This window comes from Microtus pennsylvanicus, chromosome 15 (genome assembly GCF_037038515.1).
Source record: "Microtus pennsylvanicus isolate mMicPen1 chromosome 15, mMicPen1.hap1, whole genome shotgun sequence".
Classification (NCBI taxonomy): Eukaryota; Metazoa; Chordata; class Mammalia; order Rodentia; family Cricetidae; genus Microtus; species Microtus pennsylvanicus.
In genome coordinates, this window is record NC_134593.1 from 57,300,125 (window position 1) to 57,320,791 (window position 20,667).

General features: G+C 47.8%; 2 protein-coding genes across 3 annotated transcripts in view; both read right to left on the bottom strand.

The window, feature by feature from the left end:
• Nucleotides 1–532: 532 nt before the first annotated feature.
• Pou4f1 (POU class 4 homeobox 1) lies at nucleotides 533–2,956 on the bottom strand. The gene is made up of 2 exons (XM_075949424.1): nucleotides 2,585–2,956; nucleotides 533–1,897 (listed from the first exon to the last, which is right to left on the bottom strand). The coding sequence occupies exons 1-2, from the start codon at nucleotides 2,705–2,707 to the stop codon at nucleotides 758–760; spliced, it is 1,263 nt and encodes a 420-aa protein (XP_075805539.1). The 5' UTR covers nucleotides 2,708–2,956; the 3' UTR covers nucleotides 533–757.
• Nucleotides 2,957–12,467: 9,511 nt separating this feature from the next.
• The window catches only part of Obi1 (ORC ubiquitin ligase 1), a 42,695-nt gene continuing 34,495 nt past the window's right edge, over nucleotides 12,468–20,667 (bottom strand). For both annotated transcript variants that reach the window (XM_075949557.1, XM_075949556.1), the window contains one exon: nucleotides 12,468–15,240. In XM_075949557.1, the coding sequence (XP_075805672.1) occupies nucleotides 13,698–15,240 (1,543 nt within the window). In that variant the 3' untranslated portion in view covers nucleotides 12,468–13,697. The remainder of the gene's footprint in view (nucleotides 15,241–20,667) is intronic.

The window sequence follows — 20,667 nt, forward strand, 5'->3', positions numbered from 1 at the left end:
TCTCTTTGGAAAAAGAAATAAATCAAAGAGGGTATGGCTGGATGGGTGTGAGATTTTAGAAGGGCAAATTAAACACCGAACAGCTAGTTTCCTATCCAGAATTTTACGCTCCGGCTTGTTCGGTTTTCATTTATGACTCACTTGTGTGTGCGGAGTTGGGGCGATGGTAGAAATGCTATTGCTCTTTTCTCTTCCTTTGGGGCAAATGAAGCTGCAGAATGCTGCCCCCTCCCCCGGACTTCAGTTTCTAAAGCATCTTTCTTTGTCTCTCCCCACCCCTTCTTCATTTGTCTAGGGTTTTATGTTTTGTTCTGTTTTGTTGGTGGTGGTTGGTAGTTTTGTCTTTGTACATAGTTCCTTGGTCCCCAGATGATTTTGATAAGTGTCTCTGGTCAAGAAAACGGTTCGTTCCCAGTTCTTTCCCCATCGTTCCCCCCACCCTAGTCCCCAGAACCATCCTGCTCCTCCAAACCCTCCAGTCTTTGCTTTTCTTCCCTCCCACCACGCCCTGCTCACCCAAATGCCCCCCAATTCTCTCCTGTCATCCCATACTTTCTCCACATCCAACACCCCTGGTCCTCTGGGCTGGGGAACGGCTGGGGCAGGGTGCAGAGTGGGGCTGAAGATATGGAGAGAAAAGGGTCTCCCCAAATGCAGGCAGGATAACGGACACTCTAAATGAGGGGAAGTAGGCCAGAGGAGAAGAAACACACCCCTCAGCTCCCCAGTCTGCCCCACCCGGCACCTCACACCCTTCTCAATAAGTGGCAGAGAATTTCATCCGCTTCTGCTTCTGTCTCTGGTTGCAAAACCACACCCGCACCACGTTCTTTTTGAGGTCCAGTTTCTCGGCGATGGCGGCGATCTTCTCCGACGAGGGCCGGGGTTGTACGGCAAAGTAGGCCTCGAGGGAGCGCTTCTCCGGCGCGGCGATGGAAGTCCGCTTGCGCTTCTTCTCGCCGCCGTTGAAGAGCTCGGGCTTGTTCATTTTCTCACGCTGCGCGCCCTCGGCCTCCTCCAGCCACGCCTGCAGGATGGGCTTGAGCGCGATCATGTTGTTGTGCGAGAGCGTGAGCGACTCGAACCTGCAGATGGTGCTCTGGCTGAGCGAGCCCACGCCCGGGATCTTGAGGTTGGCCAGCGCCGAGCCCACGTCGGCCTGCGTCACACCCAGCTTGATGCGCCGCTGCTTGAAGCGCTCGGCGAACGCCTCGAGCTCGCGCGGGTCCGTGTCCGAGTCGCAGATGGACGCCAGGCCCGCCGCGCCCACCACCGCCGCCGCCGCCGACGCGGCTGCCACTTGCCCGGCCGCCGCCGCTGCTGCCGCCGCCGCCGCGCCGTGGTGAGCGGCCGCGGCCACCAGCCCGGGGTGCGGCAGCCCGGACGGCATGTTCATGGCGGCCGCGGCCGCCGGGTGCGACAGGTGGCCCAGGCCGTGCATGTGCGGGTGCGGATGCGCCGAGCCGCCCAAGAGCCCGCCTCCCGGGCCGCCGCCGCCACCCGGGCCACCGCCGCCGCCGCCACCCCCGGGGCCGCCGCCGCCAGGGCCACCGCCGCCCCCCGGGCCGCCTCCGCCCCCAGGGCCGTCGTGGGCGCCGCCGCCACCGCCCGCCGCGCCCGCGCCACCCGCGCCGGCCATGAGAGCGAGCGACGGCGACGAGATGTGGTCCAGCAGATCGCCGGGCTCGAGCGCCTGGTGGTGATGGTGGTGGTGGTGGTGGTGCGCCAGTGGCACGGTGGACGTGGACGTGCAGGGCACGCTATTCATCGTGTGGTACGTGGCGTCCGGCTTGAAAGGGTGGCTCTTGCCCTGGGACACCGCGATGTCCACGGCTGCCAGCGCCTCGGCCCGCGCCAGCAGCGTCTCGTCCAGGCTGGCGAAGAGGTTGCTCTGCAGCTGCAGGCGACACAAACCAAACCAAAAAAGAAAAGAAAAGGGGGGAAAAAACAACACCAAAAAAACAAAACAAAACAAAAAATGCCACACAAAACAAACACACAAACCGGAAAGCACAGGCAAAAGGCAAACACAATGAAACCAAAACAACAACAGGGGGTGGAAGTGTGGGATAAACGGAGGAGTGGGGGGGGACGTGTTGAGAACGAGCAGGGCAACACAAGGGAGGGACAGGGCAGCAGCGAAGGGCGGAGAAGGGTAGAAGGGGACACAGGGATACATTCCGGGAAAGGGAACGGGAGACGCAAAAAAGGACGAAAAGAAGAAAAAGAAGAAACGGAGATGTAACTCGAAGCTAAGGACCCGTGTTACACACCCGAGCGAGCATAGAGATCGCCTTGTCCAGGCGTGAAATTAACAGAGAAAGTGCAGCAAAGTCAAGAGTCATGGCCCCAGAGCTGCCCGCTGATGGCAGGCGCTGGACAGAGGCACGGGGCCGACGGAACAGGACTTGAAGCGCCCCTGGCCACACGTGCCTCACAGCGGGGTCCCTCTTAAAAAGAAAAAAACTCCCGCCCGCCGAAGCGGGACCCGGGGCGGCCCACGGCAGCCCCCGACATGCAGCACCTCGGAGCGGAGGAGGGGGCGTGCGCGCGGGCCGGGGCCGCGGGCGTGGGGGGCGCTTACCGGCGGCGTGGGCAGGCAGGCCCGCCGGATGGCCTCGGAGCTGGAGTGCAGCGACGGGTACTTGTGCTCAGGGAGGGTGGGATGCATGGCAAAGTGAGGCTGCTTGCTGTTCATGGACATCATCTTGACGCCTTGGCATGGAAATATCCACAAACACTCGCAAAGTCCGCCGCAAAGTGCGCACGCCGGCTCGCTCGGCCTCCCTTCCGAGGCTGCCGCCGCGGCGGCCCGGGGTGGCTCGCACTGGCCTCGCCGCGGGGCTGCTGATGCTGCTGAGGCTGCTGCTGCCGCTGGTGCTGATGCTGCCCCCGCCGGCTCGCAGCCTCCGAGCCGACCGCGCAGAGCGCCCGCGCGCAGGTCTCGCGATCCCGCTCCTCCAAGAGCTCTAGCCCCGCGCGCCGACGGGCTGCGCTCCTCTTACACCTGCGCCCCACTTCTCGCGGCCGGCCCGGGGAGCTCTCGCGAGAGCTCGCGGCCCCGCCGCGCGGCGGCTGACAGGCATCAGCTGTCTCCGTCTGTCTGGCGCGCGTTCTCCCCGGCCGCGGCGCCGTGCTTTGGGCGAGCGCGCGCGCGCTCCCTCGCTCGCTCGCTCGTCGAGCCGCGAGCGACCGGCGGCGCGTGGGAGCCGCTCTTATAGTGACCACCAGCAAGGACGAGGCAGGTGATGCACCTGTAGCTGGCCAGGCATGCGCACTGCGCGCCCTCACCTTGCCACCGCGGGTCTGCAAAGATCAGAAAGGCCAGCTATTGTCTAAGGGTAGGCGTCTTTTGGAGGAAGACAGAGGATGCAGGCACTCTTCTGTGTGTGTTTTCCTCCCACCCTGTCGCCTGTCCAGAATATATGCGCATTATTAGGCACACCTCCACGACTGGGTGCCTAACAAGCTGTTATATAATGTATACAGAGAGGCATTTGTATGTTAAATTATGCCCGCGCGTTCCTCTGTATATGGAGAAAAATAACAACACAGAAAGGCGATGTGGAAGATGCTGTCTTTATGCTGCAGGAACCTGTTTCTTTCATGGTTTATAAATAGGCTCTTGGAGAATAGCCGTGACAGACAGTTGTTTGAAGCAGTCAGACGCTATTGATTTCCACGTAATTTAATTTCTCTGCATACTTTGTTGTTGTGAATATAACTGTGTCAGGCACCACCAGTGACAGTCACTTAGGAGCCACTAGGAGCATGTGCTTTCTACTCGGGAAAGGCTGTTGAAATGGAATTGTGCGTTTCTCTTATTGTGTGTCTCCTTTAACCGTGTACAAACTCACTTTTCAAAGGAGCGATAGGTGATCTGAGGCTTCTAGTCATCAAAAGGGAAAAACAGTTAACAGGGTGTAGACGGGGATCTTTTCCTCTCCGGCGACACACACACACACACACACACACACACACTTTTTGCTGGAAACTCCAGCAAAAGAAAATCACTTCAGAGAAAAGAGAATAAGATGTTGAAAAGAGAACTTTCTTTAGCATTGTTTTGGCCCCTGGCGTCATATCTGTGCTTGCTTATATTGTTTTTCTTCCCCCGAAACAGGATGACGCTAACCTATAGGAAACTGTAACTCAAAATATTAATTCAAATCAGGTTGAATAAACTGGTATCTGTCTGGTCCAGTTTTTAATAATAGTGATAATAAGCCTACGAAATCAGACTTAAGAAGAAATCAATTAACCAACCTGTTATATTACTGTCATGTAGCAGGAAGATCAAGGGCCTCTCAGGGGAGCCTCAGCTCGGGTGCCTATGTCCCTAAGGACACAGTTCTTGCCTAGGGTGATAATAACGGTCCAGATGTTATCACATCTGCTAGCGAGAGAGCCTGAGAGAGGCAAGAAACTGCTTATAGGAAGCAGAGATCAGATAAATTATCTTTCTGATCACTCACACACCAAGGAGGTCTGCATTTTCACTAAAGGGCAAATCTTGCTTCTGAAAACCTAAACCTGCAGTCCAGTAGATTTTATTTTCCTTTGCTTTAAAACGTGTGTGTCTTCAGGAAACCCACTCGGGCTATTCAGATTGCAAGACAAGCCCACAGGCATCACTAGCTTTTTCTTTCTTTTCTTTCCTTTCTGTCCTCCCACCCCCTTTCTTCTAGCCTGAGAGGGAAGTGAGAAGAATGTTCATTTGCTGGCGCAAGAAGGAGCCACTTCTTCATCCATTATGTGATTCCCCAGGGAGCGCTAAATGCAACTTTATCTCAGCGGGAGTGGACCAAGAGCGGGCCGACGGTGGAGGGAAAGCGTGAGTTCTATGGCCCCTGTCCCACTGGGTGTCCGGGCTTAACCTAATCCTTCCTGACACCCACGGCAGTGGGTCCTTGCGCTGGCTTGTGGGGTGTAAGACAGAATGCCCTGCCTTCTTAGTAGCAAGCTCCAGCAGTCTGAACTCCCGGGTCCTGGGGAAACGCTTGCCTCTAGGGACCTTAAATGGTGCAGGACAGACTGAAAGGCAAACAGGGTAGGTTTGTGGCCAGATGGATCCATCGGGAGGGGGCTGGAGGGCACGGTGTCCTTACCTACCCCAAGCAAACCTCAGTTCACCCTTCTGACCCAGCTGGGAGGTGCAATGTTCTGAGGTCAGGGGCTAACCATCCCAAGATTACCTTCCTAAGGCACCTCTCTTTTGAAATTGGGGTACTTTTCTTTCTCTGAGTAAAGCCAGACTTCTGTCCTGTCCTTTTTGCTGGAACTAGAAATATAGGGACTATGGGTCCAATCCAAAGGTCATCCGTGGCTCATTTGTTTTCCACCATGACACTTGTATCAAACAGAGATTTATCAAATAATACTTTTTCTCCCTGAGAAAAAAAGACAGGAAGTGTTCAACAAACCAAGGCTGATGGGGGACTGCAAGATCGGTGAAGGGATCTCCTTAAGAAGACAGAGCCTGGAAAAGGGTGTGCTTGCCCTAGGCAGATGCACTCTGCCTGTTCTTTTCATAGTCCCCAACCAGCTCCTATCTTCTTTCCTTAGCTCATCCCCAATCTGGGACAGTACAAGACCCTGGAGATAAAAGGAGCTGTAATCTGTGAGTGCCTGGTCTCTAGATGTTTACAGTCTGTGGGCATTGGGAAGCCACAGGAAGAGGGGGCGTGTGCTATCCTTGTGGGATTTGTGATGAGAGACTGACACAGGGAAGGGCAAAATGATGCTTGGAGAGCCATCCTGCCCAAGGCGGCACAGCCTCAGTCCCACACTACCCTGGGACACTTTCTTCTGAGGGCTCTGCCCTCCCATATGTCACCGCTTTGTGCTCTTGGCTTGGCGACTGCTCTAAATAGTTGGCTTCTGCCTGTGCTAATGGTGCCTACATGAGGTCTGCACCTTGGCATGGATTCTGGGGCAATTCCCCCCACCTTCTTGTTCAATGACCAACACAAGTTACCCCTTCCTCCCCAGCTCATAGCTTTGCATTTTATCAAGAGAGGGTTAATGAATGCCCAGCTATTGATTTCCAAGGAATTTCTACCCCCAGGGACGAGGGGGGGTGGTCTATCGTCTCAGTCAGAGACACATTTCTTTCCCTCATTAATTAACTTTCTCCTCCTCTCTTGGCGGCCCTGGCTTTATATTTCCGTTGGCAGCACCACGTTACAGAACTAGAGAGCACACTGGTTAGTTGGAGTGAGGACACAAGGGGGAACCAGAGCTAGGGCCTGCTCAGCCTGGGGGAGAACTCTCTTCCTCTTGGCCCCACCCTTCACCCAGGAGGATGTGCAAGGCCCCTGTTGTCCATCTGGATGCTAGCTTTTTTTTTTTCCTTTCAAGAAATAGGACGCTGGAAACAAAGTTTCTGGTATAGCCTCTAAGTGGATGGCTGCTCCCCAGGAGGTGACAGTCTGTGAACAGGGGTACTCCACAGGAAGAGGGTACTTGCAGTAACAAGTGTTGCAGGTGTGGTGGGAACAACACAGGGAAGTCAAGGTCTTGCAGGGAGTGCTACCCAGACTCTGGGAGTCATGGTTCTACAGGCACTGTCTAGTTTAAAATGAGACACTTTTCCAGGCTCAGCGAGGGACCAGCGTTCATGGGCAACTCAAAGGCCCAGTGCGCTAGCTTCAAAGTCCATTCATCACAGTGTGAGAGTACAGAGAGAGGAGAAAAGGGCCTAAGGTAGGGCTTTAGCTTCCTAGGGGATGATGAACTTTGACAGCCCTATACCTCCTCACTCCAACACTGCGATGGGGAGGATTGGCAGGTCTCAGGACCGCCTCCCCAGGGAGCTACCTGACCTCTTATAGCAGAGCTTTCTCCCTGAGCGGCTCAGCGTTGTACACCCTTTTCTAAGGCTCCTTGCCGGGACTTCCCAGGGCCCAGGGCCTTCTCTGGTATTCTGGGAGTCTGGACACCCACCGGAGCAGCATCCTCCGACTAGTGCTGGGGGGTAACCCCGTCATGGCTGGTCCAGGAAGTCTAGTGCACACTTGAGCCGGACCCCTCCACCCTCTCGCGAACTCGCGCTAGGACTCCAGGAGCCCTCTGGGAAGCCACTGTCCTTGCTCTCTACACCCCCCCGCCCCAGACCGGCGGCAGCTTGCCTTTCCTCCCTTGGTCTGACAGGTCCAGGCCTGAGAGGTAGTTGGTTCTTCCCGAGCTCTTTTCCAAGACTCCTCAATCTGCATTCAGAAAGGACAGTTGCTAGGACCAGCAAGGGGGGGTGGGGTGGGGTGAGTTCTCAAGTAAAACAAAGCAGTGGGAAAAAGTCATGACTTCCTTTTCTCTCTACTCTCCACCCTCCCCATTTAGCTTAAATGCAACTTCCTTTGGTGGCATCTTACTGAAGATGACCACCCCACCCAAAGATGACCTTGCGAGCAGGATTGGGCGTCCCAAGTAAGTTCATTACAGGTCACTCTGCGCTTAGCGTTGGTTATGTTATGTACAGACTTGTGTCCATTTCTACCCTAATCTCTCACCAAACCAACCTACCTTAGGAAACCCTCCCGGAGAGACCGACCCAAGAGGACAACCATCACCGGTGCTGGGCCTCCCTGCCTGTCAGGCGACACTGTTACTTTTGCAAGCCAAATGATCACTGTTCTCCGGTTAACAAGGTCACCGGCCCAGGTGATTTAGGGCCCTGAAGAACAGAGGTTCCACGCTCCGTCTGCACCCTGCGGGCTCAAGACTAGAGAGGGGCACGCTGATCAGAGAAGGAGCGTCCAGGTCCCTGGGTTAAAATAACCACAAACAAACTCATCCACAGGTACTCTGGCCCCTGACCCCACGCGACCCGAAGCAAGTGCTGTCGCCTTCCTGTATCAGATACCCGCTGATCAGTCGCTAGGTCCCGGACACACACTCCCCTTGCTTTCGGGGCGCGCTACCGGCGAGGACCAGCAGTTCCACCCAAGAGACCTTCTGAGGATGGAGAAAGGCGCGCTCGCCGACCTCCGCAGGCTCCTATCGGCCTCCAGGAGCTGGATCCCTCGAGGGTCTGGAAGCCGCGGAGAGAAGCGCGAGGCCGCCAGTCCAAGCTTGGGAGAGCAGAGCTGGGTCCTGCCGCCCGGCTCTACCGCTCGCCGCGCTGCCGCCAACCGCCCCTCCTTCCCGCCGCCCGCACAAATCAAAGCCCCTTGCGAGGGACCGGGAAATAGTTGCCTTGTCATGTAACACATTGCCCTGATTTATTATAAAATTTTAACGAAATCATGCATATTTTAACAGCCTTTAATCACTGCATGAAAATTTAATTCATGGACTGTAGCGCGTTTAAATAAATGAAGTGTTAATTCATTAGGATTAATTAATTTGTTAAAGGATTGTGTGCAAGGTTAAGGTGGAAAGAAAACTCTTTGTTGGTTTCGCGTCTTAATCGCCAGGTTTCGAAAGTGATAATAAAATGAAAGGAAACCACAGACCCGGCTAGCGGAATGCCGCCTGGGAAGGACCAGCTAAGTAAGAGCGCCCTCAAGAGCGCGGGAAACTTGGGATGGAGGGACCTGAGGCGGGTGGGTCCTCCCTAGTGACTGGGAAGGGGAGGGCCTGGGCAGAGGGGGAAGCTGGCAGGAATCCCAAATGGCTGAGTTCCCGGGGAAGAGTGGTGGGAAAAGGGACTGAGCTGCTGCGGGTGGGCCAGACCCCACCTCGACACCCTAAACACGACGTTGACCTTCTCCAAGCCCTCAGAGGGCCAAGCTTCGGCTTAATGGACAGCTCATGGCCCGCCCCGCCATCTCCAAAGCGCTCCAACGCCTAGGGAGCCACTGTCTCGTCACCAGGCCGCCGCTTCAGGCGGCTGGAGCGAGATCCAGAGTCTCCGGGGGATTCTGAAAGGAGGAGGAGCAAAGCTGTGGCTGGAGCAATACCGGAAGCCCTCTGCGTTTCGGAGCCTGGCCTCCAGTACCTCTTCCAAGAAAGCTGCTAAAAAACATTTCCCCTTCCGACAAACAGAAGAGAGGCCCTCTTTTGCAACGAACTCTATTTACCCTTCAAGATTCTAAGGGGAAAACACTTCTGTGAAGTTTCCAGACGTCCTCAAGATTCACCTGTGCCATAAGAATCAAATGGGACCAAAATTCCATCTTCCCTCCTCACACAAGTTTTGATAAATGCCTGAGGCAAATCTTTGCCCTTTGGAGAATGGGTCTTTGTACCCTAACTAACACAAAAATCCCTCAGGTCTACACAAAAGTTTAAGCCAAACCAACCTTCAGTAGAGACTTTAATAGAGAGCCTGCTCCTCTATGTCATCACCGAAAATCTTATCTGAAAAAGAGGTACTGCGACTCAAGGTGTTCTAGACTGCCACAGCCACACCAGACTGGGCTCACCCTAGCTGTACTCCAGATGGATTCTTAAATCTGCACCTTAATAGATGCTTCCTTGCTGTGAGCAGGGTTCCGAGAATTAGGCAATAAATGTTCACTCTGCACTCTGAGATCATTGCTTAAAAGGTTTTCTCTCTGCCAAGTATTATTAAGGGGATCGGGTTACACAGCGATAGGCCAGGGCTGCTTTGTAGGACTCCCGCAGACAGGAATGGAAGAGCTCTGTGAGGCTTTGGGAAGCTTCTAGTCGAACAGGCTGCACACTATGAACCGTTCATTTCAAACGGACACTCGCCGCATACACCATCCACAGGTACAGAATGTGGGAGAAAATCCCCTGTATGTGTTACATTTTTAATAACTAGAAATCGTCATGTCTGCAGAAACAATACGGCCCTGAAACATTACATAGCCCAAGACCAAGGTCTTCCCTTGTTCAATGGTGCCTTTGTTTCAGGCCAACCAACAGAAAGCAGAGAGGAAAGCAAAGCAGATTAGAAACCAAGGGGCTGTGAAGCCTAGTCCTCAACTTTCAATGGTGTGTGTGTGTGTGTGTGTGTGTGTGTGTTCGTGCACGCGCGCGCTAATTCAGTAAAACTTTTAGCCTTTAAATGGATGCAGATTTTTAAATACAAGGACTAGAATGTCATAACAAGAAGCCTCTAACATCTTGTTTGGAGAGTTATGTAGACACAGCTTTTTAGAAAGATTAACAATAAACAGCAGTTCCTATAAAAACACGAACTGTCCAAAGTGTATCTGGACAAGGGTTATCTTTTCCCAACACAGAATGCTTAAGTGAAATGAGCCCATAGGGAAGGAAGGTCCAGCTCATACAAATGTCAGTTAATGCGAGCCCTTGAAAACACTGTGTCCAGACATGCTTACTTCAGCCTTCAAACTCAACAGTGGTGGACACATGCTGCATTCAGGAATACAGGCTGGAATTGAATGCTACTTAAAAACACACAAATACTCCCAAGACACTTTAAAAAGAGTCTTTGTGAAATTCCAAACACACTCACCCCCCATTTTTATGCAAACATGGACAAGGAAGATAATCTCTGAAGCTGGACATCCAGCTCCTAACTAAGGTTCCATACCATTCTATCGGCGTGGTCACTAACTCCGGTTTCCCACAAATTGGAAGTTTTGAAAGTGGTATATGAAATGGAGGCTAGAAAAATATTAATATTTGGCTTCAAGTATTTTAGGATTTTTCTTTTTGAGTCTCCTGTATCATAGTCTTGCCTTTAACTTGATATGTAGTTGAGGATGACTTTGAACTAAAAAAAAAAATACTTTTATGTGTGTGGTTGCTTTGCCTGTGTTTGTGCACCACACGCAAACCTGGTGCTCTCAGAGGCCAGAAGAGGCTATCTGCTCCTGAGTTGCCTGGATGCTGGGAAGGGAACCGAGATCTTCTGGAAGAGCAACTAGCATTCTGAGTCACCAAGCCATCTCTCCCGCCTGCTGGGGAACTGTGGTCTAGTTTTTACGTCCCAGCCGCTAGATCAACGGTGTGCTCCACCACATAGGACTTTAACAGTGCTAGGAATGGAACACAGGTCAGGCTACAGGGCACGCCAGAAAAGAACTTCATCACCAAGCTACAACAACCTTTCAATGGTGTTTCGTTTAAAGGGGACATAGTACGCACATCTGAAAATCTGTGAAGCTGCCTGTTATTAAATCAGATACTGAGAGTAAGGGAGATTAGAATGTGATTGAAGCCAAATCTTTTATAATTATCTATCCCCTTTAGCTGAGGAAGAGAGTGGTTTTAATTATACATTAATGTAATAAAGACTGTTTTAGGGAGGATGGAAGGATGCTTTTGAAGGTAAGCAGCTAACAAACATTCTGGTCCAAGAAGGATGCATTACCAGGCTAGTCATTGGCAAACGAGGCTAAAAATTTCAACTTCCATGTCAGGAATAATGATGAAATGCAAATTGATTAAAAAAATAGACACATTTTTGATTATGGAATTTGTGAGGTTACTTTGTCTTGGCCCATTTGGGCTGATTATAGAAAAAGAAATAGAAATTTCTTGCAGTTTTGTAGGCTAGGAAGTTTAGAATCAAGGCATCAGAGTGTTTGACATGGGCCTGTTCTTTATTGCAAAAATGGTGGCTACAAGCTATGTCTAGAACAGGCAAGCAAGTACCCTCCACCTTGCTTGCAAAGCCATCAATACCACTCCTTTACAGCATAATCACTTCCCAATAGTCCTAGTTCTTAATATCATTACCTTGGGGGTTAGATTTCAATATATATAATTTGGGGGACATTCAGGCTACAGCACTTTTACATTTAACCACGACAAAAATCCCCTTAATTTCCACATGAATTCTAAATGTAGAGCTAACTGTATCATCAAAGATATTTAAACTGCCACTAGCTCTGAAAATATCCATTAGTTTTACCATGGCAAAGAAGTGAATTATTGGAAAATATGTATGATAAAACAAATACTACCCTGTTAGCTTTTCTCCCCCTTGGTTATTGTTCCTTCTGAGAGTGGAGAGCATGATTCTCTACATCATAAAAGTGATTTGTTGTGTTCCTTATGGTTTCATTGAATCCTCAGAGTCTATTATAACTAGGGTCAGCAAATTCTTAAGGAAAAGGGCAGACAGTCCATATTTTAGGCTTCTCGAGGCACAGTGGTTGCAAGTACTCCACTCCCCTATCAGCAGCAGGCACAGACACAGTGCAGCTGCGTTCTAATAAGCCTTTATTTAAAAACACATTTGGAATTTCAGATCATTTTCTTGTCGTATGGACACTTTTTTTTTAAATTAAAAATGTGGTAACATTATAAAACTCTTGTTTTTGTTTTGTTGCTGTTTTTCTTTCTTTTCTGTTTTTCTTTTTTGTTTATAGACCTTTCAAAACCAGATGCAGGTAAGGCTGCAGCTCAGAGCTGCACTGGTCTGGTACCCACAATGTCCTAGGCTCCAGCCTCTGCACTATAAACACAAACAAGCACAGACCACCTTAGGTCCACAGTTGGGTCAACTGCTATATTTTAAAATGAATTGAAAATAGTATTCTAGGTCTTTAGAGACTAATCCATTACCAGAAATGACATCAAAGACATATAGTGCATTCGGCATCCTTTATTCAATTCACATAAAAAAATCATGCAGTGTTAAGGTAAGACAATACATGTAAAATGTTCAGTGCACATTAGATAAGTTATTAGCATACAGACTTAGTTTTACAGTCTATATGGGCATACCAAACATATTTAAAATAATGTACTTTTAAAGCCTAAACTAAAGGTTGTGCTTAGCTCTTATATATTCCCACTCCCACTTGTTACTTTCCACAAAGAAAAACAATTGTCCTACATAATGGATAGTCTATTAGCCAATAGGAACTTCTTTTTTCTTCTAGATGGAGAACGGAGCAAGCACAAAGGCTCCCATGCTTACAGTTCCCACAGTGAGCAGTAACATGCAAACAAGAACTTTATCACATAAAAGGCTCCCCTGTGACACAATGGGTCAAAAACCTAACAGACTGCTTTTCTACCTACACATCTGGAAAATGAAGCTAGGATGTTCAAATTCCTCCCAACCTTCCTTCCTGCCTTCCAATACATAATAATTTCTAACTTTACACACACACATAGACACGCTCAAAGATGAACAAATATAAACAACCTAAAAAGAATTTTCATACCAAAAGTATGGTCTTTCATACTCCAGAGAATTTTTGCGCACGCACGCACACATGCGCACAGACACATAACAAAATGGACATAACACAATGAAACAGGTGGCAAACCGCGATGTAAAATGTGAAAAGGTCAGCGAATACTCTATGTGTGGAGTGCCTTTCTCCAGCATGGTCTTACAGAATAATTAGGCCACCACTACACATAAATAAAAAAGGACATACAAACCATTTCACTCTAGGAATAGCTTTAAAGAATAGTACAGAAAATACTAAAACTTCTAAGAAACACAAGTTCTGAAGACAGTCAACAGGCCACCATATCTAACGGTTAAATAAGTAATGAGAAAACAACATACAGCCAATCCAGATATACATAACATTCATTTAAAACAAAACAATGAACAATACAGAGACAAATGAAACCCTTGCCCCTAACCTCTCTGCTAAGACAGATCACCAACTAAAAGACCAAAGTTTCTACAAGATGAAGCACCCTGTAAACAGGTAAACCCACCTCTCTGACTTGACACTTTACTGAAGATTATCAGTTCATGATTTATAGAACCTTCATGAAGTGACTACAGTAACGCTGAAAGCGACCACACCCCTTTCAGGACAAAGCCACCAGGGCATCTCTCTGGGGAGTCAGCTTTTCGTTGCTTTGGATGGGCTGGCGTTGGAAAGGCTGCTCTGTATCTTGCGCTTTGTTGACTGAGTCGCATTCTTGTTCCTCTTTTCAGGCACAAAGGAAGTAGACCACGGAGACTGAAGGTGGCTGTGAAGGCTCTGCATCTCCGAAGACATCTTGAATAAAGAGGACCCGAACCTCTGTTCTTCAAACAGTCCGTGGGAGCCGCTTAACAGGACACCCTGGGAAAACTCGGTCTGAAACAAGCAGCTCTGGGGTTTGACTTCACTAGCTCCTGAATTAGAAGTGGGGTGCAGAGAAAAATCTTCACTCATCTCTTGGTCAGATGGAGAGAGGAGAAAGAAAGAAGAGGGTTTCCACTCACTGCCATTTTCTAACTCATCAGTAGTGAGAGCATTTTTGGAAAGATTCAGTTTAGGTCCTTCTTCCAACTTGTCAGGTTCCTCGAGAAACTCACTGCCTCGAGGTGACTTTGAGGAGCCCTCCAGCTCCACTGATTTAAAACCGTTACTACAAGGGCTCTTGCTGTTGTCAGACTCTGACATCATGGAATCCAGCTCGGAGATTTTGTCCAGATAAGCGGCATCCATGGACGCTTCACTGGATGTTCTTGTCCGGTTCATTTCGAGAGAGCGAATACAATTTAGTCTCTTGGACATGCATGATCCTGACCTCTCATTCAATTTTGAAGGGATTTCCCCAACAGAATTTGCTATCGTGTTCCGCTCTGAGCTGTCAAACTCCAAGCTCTGGGCATAGCTTGTAGAGCAACAATCCCAAAATCCCGTCTTTGGGGAAACAAAACGGTCTGACTTCTTTTCAGTTTCACCTTTACTTACATCGTCCTCGGCAGAGTTGTTACTGCAGGCATTTGGAGAGTCACAAAAATCATCAAATACCAGTTTTCTCAGATGGTTTGCATGCTTTTTGGAACTCCCTGCCTTGATTACAGAGTTCTCTCTGTTTTCTGGAGTATTTAGCTGAAGGCAGCTAAGGGACAAAGGAGTGCAAGGCGCCTGGAGATCATAGAGCTCCTCCTCTTTGTAGGGTGCACAGTCGCTTGGCTTACTGCCCCACTCCCCTTCCAAATAAGCATCCATCGGTGTCTCCCGCATAGCCAGCAGCATGTCCGTTGGCTTGGGGTATCTGTCTTTGCTCTTGGGACAGTTTGGTTCAGTCTTGCTGGTGCTTTCCTGCCTGGCAGAACTGGTGTCAGCGAGTCTGCAGCTAGATGTTGTTAGGTGAGAAGCTGAGGTGGAGGTGGCTGCGCCAGCCTGCTTCCTGGCACCGTCACCCTGATTCTGTGATGCCACAAGCTCATCGCTGCCTTTGGGCCCCTTGCCATCTGCAGAGGGTGCCCTCTGACAAAGGGCATCCATTTCTTCCTTGACCTCATCTGAATGCTTCAGCTGTGCTACTTGCGATTCTAGTTCCTCTATATATTTATCACTTCGTTCTAGAGCTTTCTTGAGGCGATTGGTTTCTCGCTCATACTGCTCTACTTTGGACTGAAGAGCGGCAACTGTAAACCTTCCAAACCTGAAAAGAAGAGAAGGATGGTTAATGACATAGCTTGGGTTGTTTTCAATGCAAAATTTAAATACAAACTGTCCCAGCCCGCATAACAGTGGGAGTTGCAGTCATGTAACAGTGCAGTCATCGTGCATTCAGAACGGAACAGGACAAAAGCAACGCCAGTGTAACACCTCCAAAACTGACTGCACTTACATAATGCGCAGTAGCAAGCACAGAACAGAAGAAGTCTAATATGACATTTTAGTGGTAAAGTCAGACTAGCATTTGAGACAAAGGCAGAAACCCTCCGATGATTTCCTTTCCAAGAGCTAGCTATCAATCCAGCTCACATATGCATGAAGAGTTATCCCCTAAAACAATGGCAAAGATTTATGATAACATTTGAACAGTGGTCCACATCTTGAAATATTTACATTCAATCATTTTCCTATCGTACAGCAGTGTTTTACAATACATTTCTTATACAATGTCACCTTGTCAAACATAAAATGTCAATTTGAAATTCAGAAATCCTAGATGTCTCAGGAGGGGAGGTTTTAAATACTTATTTGGACCCTTTCAATTACAGTCACTGTTGATATGAAGCTTTTTCCTGCCCTTTCTCAACACTAGGCTTTAATTCATTTTAGCTCTCCTTATTTTCGGCATTTTACAACTGTACAGGACATCAATCTCATTTCTTCCAACTTTGAAATACAAAGTCAGTACTTGTGGTTCCAATATACTACGCATAAAAACATTTTTTATACTTTCTGAAAGGGAATATTTGAGAATTACTAGAAAGAACATCAAACATTCACACTTTACCCAGTTTTATCTATTTCCCATTATTCCGTCAAGGATGGGTACTGGGTTGAGTTGAGAAAACAATTTTAGCAGCTAGTACAGGTTGGGGTACATCTGGGGCTGGAGATACAGACTACTCCAGTTGAGAAACACATGAAATGCCGAGATTAATTCTACCTGATGATGGGGAGAACTCGCACATAAAACTGCCTGCACATGAGACTATGAGAAATCCTTAAGTTCTTTCAGCTTCTTCCTGACAACTTCCATCTAACCCACCTGCAAGAATCTGAGAGCTGTCTGTTTGTAGGAAGGTATTTGAGAAGGTATCTTCTAAAAACTGCTGTCTTTTTCTTCCCTTTCTTTCTAGTTAAAAACTAATTACAACAAAGGAAATGTATCTGCACTAAATCGTATGAAAAAGCGCAAAGAGCCAAGAGCGATTGTACCTTGTAGTCAGCCCCCCGTTCTGCACAGCCACTCAGTGCCTGTCACCTATCTCCTAAGCCCTGGCCCACCTTCTCTCCAGAACAGCACTGACATCTCTGTTCTCTCGCTTCTGACAGAAAAAAGCAAGAGCAAAGGTAAATATAGAATCATCACATCTCAGGATAGAAAGGGCTTTAAAAGACGCGATTGCTGAATATTGATCTGCTCACTGCAATTAACTCAACCCCCAGAGCACATTGCCTTCAACTTTTAAAATGCAAGACAAAAGCAAGAGACATAATAAAAACAAAAACTAAAGGAGCGGACCTCTTTGTCTTAAGACAAAGTTTGCTACTATGAGCATTTGGTTAAGCAACAACAGAAGATTTTCTTTGTTAAAAAAAAATATTTTGGCTTCTAAATATAGTGCAGGGCAGAGCTGGAGATAGGCAAGAGAGCTTTAGAAAGACTTTGGAGTACGTTCTGCAAACATGTTGTGAGTTCCCGATTAAAACTACTCTGGCATAACCAACCTGCATGGTTTTAAATGGGAAAACCGTGTAGCATGTTTATTTAATGCAAAGAGCAAAAGTGACAGCCTTACATTTACTCACAGAGACTGACTTTTAAGTACAGACTTTGTAACACAGAGATCCTCACATAAAAATGACCAGATGATTTAAAATCAAATAATGCCACTTCTAGCACATCAGATGCTACCAAAGGATGCCACTGGGAACTAGTAACAAGTAAGGAATGCTCCCAAATGGATGGGTGTGCAGTACAGACACGTATATGTGCATGTGCCGAGTGCCCCCTCTCCCTTTCTGCCATACTGGCTGAGACCCAGAACATGCTATATTCTTGCTAGATTGTCAACAAGCTCCAGTGGTCCTCTTGTCCCACTTCCAACAGCTGTATATGTGCACGCACAGCTTGTGATGTGTGCCGGGAATCCACACTCAGATGCCCATGTTTGTGCAGTGAGAGGCACTGAGTCATCTCCCCACCCCCACTTAGTTATATTTCTAAAAGAAATATAAAGATTCTGAGATGAAGTCAGTGATATTCCTAGTCATATTTTTTGTATTGTATTTTGGAGAGGAAAAGCCGAAGTGCCCCATCTGGATGTATATTAAGGACAGGCACGTCAAAGTGGGAGAACTGGCTCACTGCTGCAAGGGATGAACTAGCCAGGGGAATGCTGGAGAGCTCACCATGGTGGTGGTGAAGACAGGGGAGAGCTGGCGGCTGACCAACCCTGCAACTGCCCAGGTCCAGTACCTGCAGAGTTGATGTCCAGAAAGAGTACCAGGGAGGATCCAGTGTCCATGACATAGATGAGGGGCCTCAAACCATCAAGGTCTGCATGTAAAAATGTGTGGATAAAGGGGTTTACTGTGTGACTTACTGCAGCTTCCATGATGAGATTTTCCCTTTCTTTCTTTTTCCCCCTCCCCCGATTTTTCTCTTAAATTTTATTTATTGGGGAGGGGGTTGTAGGGGCAGAGGATGGATGCAAGGAGACAGGAGATGGGTGGGATCGGGATGCATGATTTGAAAGACAAAAAGAATAAAAAGTTTTAAAAAGACTCACAAGAAGCCCTCCCACCCCCCCCCCCCTAAAAAAAAACAAAAAGAGGACAGGCAAAGCACAACTCATTGAAAAAGTTAGGCTGTTTTCTAAAAGGTCAAAGATTTCAGAACCCCAAAGTTCCATTTTAACAATTCGCAAACATAATACTGAGTGATGGGAATTTCTTAAGAATGCTAATGGGCAAACTAACAGAAATGTATAGTCAAAACCACGGGAACTGATTTGTCTCTTGGCTCCGATGTGCCAGGGGACAAGGGACCTCTTGGTCTACATTTACTGCTAGACTCTTAGAAGAATTCTTTTTTATTGAAACACAGAAAGCAATGGAGTGGCATGTTGCCTTTTATTGTGGACTTTATCAGCACAGCTTTTTAATTATAGGCTTAGCATTCTTACAGCTGCATCCAGAGAGTGTTCCTTTCACCTGAGTAAAACACGCAGACGAGATGAGTGTGACACAGGGCTTAGGAAAGTTTAGTGATTCCAGCACACTTTTATTGAATTTGGCAAAGGTAAGCTATCACACAGAAAGAACAACGAAGCAGCACATATAATGGCATACTTCTACAAAATAAGACAATGGACACAAGGGCTTATTTATTTTTTGGTTTTAATACTCTTTTATTCCTACTAATTCCCGATATTTCCAGAGTACATAACATTAAATGAAGCAATGCCAAGGCAAGAGGGATTTCTAAGTATCATTTAACATTACTTCCTTTTCCTGAGCAAATTTCAAATTGGTGCATTTTTATAAACATTCCATTAGAGACCAAAAAGCTTTGATTTTCAAAGTAGCAGTGATGGCCAAAGGCTTCATTATGCCAGAGAAACACTGCGAACAGTTTGGGAACTGACGCTGGAGACACATCTTTGCCAGACTCTAGAGATGCTTACAGGATTTTCAGCCTGCCAATGTTAACTGAAGTATATGTTCTGGATGAGAGAAAAAGGATACAGAGGCAAAAGCCTGTGCCTGACCCTACTAGAATACTGAGGAATGAAAGTCGTATTAATTTGACCTTTTTCTTTTGATCATTTATCTTTCCTTTTAAAAGTATTTATTGAGAATTTCATATACAAGTGTATGTCATTCTTCCTCTTCTCCTCAAATCCATGGCCTCTTATCTTTCAGTTATATGTGTATAGATTTATAAATAAACCTCCTGACGTCACTCAGTGTTCCTAAGTGTTTAGGGCTGACCTCTTTGGATCAGCTAATATACAGGCTGGTTCCCAGAAAGCACCGATTCTCCCTCTCCACGTAGTCTTCAATTGCTTGTAGTTTTTATTCTTCTAGAAAAAAGTCCTGTGAGAAGTCCTCCTTTCGTGTTGGCAATTCAATTGGTAGTGTCCACTTATTAAGTCTTGTTTAGGCAACCATATTGCTGAGATTTTGGGTGTGTATCTTCCGTGTTCTACATAGAAGACACTATCTCACAGCAGACATGACTACAGTAGGAACATCTATAACAACAGAGTTCATAGGACGACTTTTTCTCCACAGCGTCTCATAAAGAAGGAACAAAATGTGTTTTAAAGGGGCCAGAAGAAAACAAATGAGGCAAAATCAATTATTAGAACCTAACGTCTGTGGAACGAACAAAGTTTCAGTATGTATGCAATTAGCTAGTTGAGAAACTTTTGCCTTTCTCATTTATAACCCCAATTAAAGGGCTAAATACAATAAGCACAGGGGATTGGCAAGGTTCTTCCTCAAAGACTTGGTCATATTCTTACTTTGTGGGTGTGCACCTGCCTGAGTGCATGTGTGCACATGCACATGTGCTTCCCCCACAGCATGAATGTGGGAGGCAGAGGACAAAAGGCAGAGGCAGTTCTCTCCTCCACTCAGGCTGGAAGGCTTGGCAGCAGATGCCTTTACCTGCTGACCACCCCTGAGCATGGCATTCTGGAAAAACCATTTGCCTCTCCTAATGTATGGGAATCAGTCATCAGGCTGGGCACACACCAGCCATCACCTTGCTTGCGGGAGGGAGCAGAATCTTTGACTTCCTGCTTTTTCCTTACGTACTAACTGAAGCAGCCAAAACAAAGTGAAAGCACTTGGAGTCTGGACTGGTTTTTGTGCCCTAGCCTCTCTGACAAATTTCAGTGCTATTAAGTTACGTATCAAAGTCTATTTCAAGACGCTTGAAATAATCCACATGACTCTGGAAAAGAGGCAAAATAACAGCAGGCCCAGAGTCCATGCTCAACTAACTGCAAACACCTCGAGAAGGGCGTGCAGGTTGTCCTGACAGTAGATGGCAGAATCTGATGCTCTTCCCTTTCAAGCGCTCTTCATAACTGACTATGGCATGCCCAGTTTTCTGCAGATGGCTCTACTGTGCTGTTAAATGTCTTTGTAGAGCTCTGGAATACCTTCTCAACTCTGGCCAAATTGTTGTCTCGCCATCTAGTTAATAACAAGTGTAAGAAAAGAGAAACCCTAAGTTTCTATGATCCAGAATCTTGGCATAACAAGAAGCCCTTGTCTTTGGAGCTGAAGTATCATCCACCGGGCTTATGCTGAAGCACTGAGGAGGCCAAACCACAAAAGTAACACGTGACAGTGTTTAGGTAATGGTGTCTTCAGGTTAAAGCTACATGATTGC

What these genes read in the sequence shown, in the direction of transcription:
- Pou4f1 (XM_075949424.1), bottom strand. Translation starts at nt 2,707, where the DNA reads ATGATGTCCATGAACAGCAAGCAGCCTCACTTTGCCATGCATCCCACC. An exon ending in CCTGCCTGCCCACGCCGCCG is followed by an intron (nt 1,898 to 2,584) that starts GTAAGCGCCCCC and finishes TGTCGCCTGCAG; the next exon opens with CTGCAGAGCAACCTCTTCGC.